Source organism: Aegilops tauschii, chromosome 7, assembly GCF_002575655.3.
Source record: "Aegilops tauschii subsp. strangulata cultivar AL8/78 chromosome 7, Aet v6.0, whole genome shotgun sequence".
Lineage (NCBI taxonomy): Eukaryota > Viridiplantae > Streptophyta > Magnoliopsida > Poales > Poaceae > Aegilops > Aegilops tauschii.
In genome coordinates this window covers 69,744,321-69,746,151 of record NC_053041.3, presented here as the reverse complement: position 1 = coordinate 69,746,151, position 1,831 = coordinate 69,744,321, and the positions used below count along the sequence as shown (strand labels likewise).

The following is a 1,831-nucleotide window of genomic DNA, read 5'->3' as shown; positions in this document are numbered from 1 at the left end:
GTGCGAAGAAAAGGAGAGTAGCGCGGGGGCGATTATACCGTGGTTGAAGATGATGACCTGCTTAGGTCTGGTTGCAAATTCTTGTGTTGCAGGGGTCTTCTCACAAGGTTCAGGAATGATTAGACGGAGCTCTGGAGATCTTCGTGTTTTACTGGTTGTTTTAGGGCGCTCTCTATTTTCCTGGTTCTTTGTGCTTGTGTTAGGGTGTGCTTGTACGGGTCAAGAACTTTGAATTGTTTCTTGATTTGAATGCAAACATACTTTCTCAAAAAAAAAGATGTTGGGTTGTGTATATAAGCTGTCTTCTACGTTAGATTTAGGAAAACTCCAGCAGCTATTGTGATTCTGCTAGCTGAAATTGATTCATTCTCCTGACAGGAGGAACCTGTCTGCTTCACCCTTGTGGTTCTGAACTTGCAGGGCGTCTTTGTTCTTGACGGTGCGAATTTTTTTTCTAGAGACAAAAGGTGCTCTTTTTTTTCTTTCGATTTCGAAAAGGACCAGGTACTCTCGTCGGTCGAAAAAAAGGCAACAACGAAACCAGTCACAGGTTCAGTACATACGTACAAGATTGGCTGATGATGATAACTCAAGAGCTACACAGTGCGCAGCAACACAGGTATATGATCGATCAGGACTACAGGCTCCAATCAATACAGTTTCAAGAGACACGATCAAACATCAAACTACGTAGGACTAGATTGACGTTGTATCGATCGATCCATGAAAGCAAACTCGATCAGTCGATCAGGCATCGCTGTCGTCGTCGTCGCTGCCGACTCGCCGCTGTCGTTTGTGGGAGTCCAGGGCTTGGAGTTCGACGCCTTGGTTGGCCTTCTCGCAGGCGTCGATCCAGTCGTGGTAGACGTCGACGGGCTCGGTGAGGTAGTGCGCCGTGGTGTGGTAGGCCTCCTCGCAGATGTAGCAGACGGCGCTGGCGACCAAGAGCTTGAGGTCGATGGCGCAGGCGACGCTGTCGGGGTGGTTGCAGAAGGGGCAGCAGAAGGTGATGTCCAGCTTGGGCGCCGGTTTCTTCCTGGACGCCATCTTGGATCTCATCGACTTGCGCTTCGCCATCTTCTTCGATCACCACCAGATCGCAGGTAGCTTCTGGGAGCACAACTTGCTGCTACGCAGGAGAGTCGCGATGTCGCGGTGTGTTCGTAAGGAAAGGGTTGGGTGTGCTTATAAATATAGGATCTGCCCACTCCGACTCCGGCTGCTCTTGGGCGGTGTGGCGGTGCAACGAAGCCACTAACGAGTCGGAGCCGGATCCTGGCGGCCAGTCGAAATGGCCGGGAGCTAGCTAGTCCGCCTGGGCTACGCATTGCTGGCTGGGTTGCTACGAAATGGCCGTACGTATTACGCACACGCGGTGGGCGCGGCGGCCGCGCAGCTCTCGACCCCTGTTCAACTCGGCTTCTTCTTTAGATTCGCAAAAAAAAGAAAAAAAGAAAAAAAAAGACGGCTTTGAGAAGATTTGTGCCTGTCTTCGGACTGGAAATCAAATCAAACAATTACCACATGCGTCCTCAAGGTTCACAAGTATAGCTCTCCCGGTCCCAAAAACAAAGCCATGCATGTTGTTTCACATCTATCAACACAATCTAATTAAGTCCACCAATCATGTATATATGTTCACCCACTAAACTAACTTGTAATTACTCTTATAATGGATGCTGGAGTACCTGCCTTCCTAGAGCATCAAAGGAGAGGATCATGGGTGTGTGAGGCAAACAACAAAGGATTCTTGCGGACGAAAGACTTCCTAGATGGATAACTCCTCTCCTTTGACAAGAAGAGAGGGAACTGCAGAGATTTGGAGGAGCAG

The 1,831-nt window shown here is 49.4% G+C and overlaps 1 protein-coding gene across 1 annotated transcript; it reads right to left on the bottom strand.

Annotated features, from left to right (window-relative positions):
• Window positions 1–747: 747 nt before the first annotated feature.
• LOC109742928 (transcription elongation factor 1 homolog) lies at window positions 748–1,077 on the bottom strand. Its single transcript, XM_073503699.1, has one exon. The coding sequence runs from the start codon at window positions 1,075–1,077 to the stop codon at window positions 748–750; it is 330 nt and encodes a 109-aa protein (XP_073359800.1).
• Window positions 1,078–1,831: the final 754 nt, after the last annotated feature.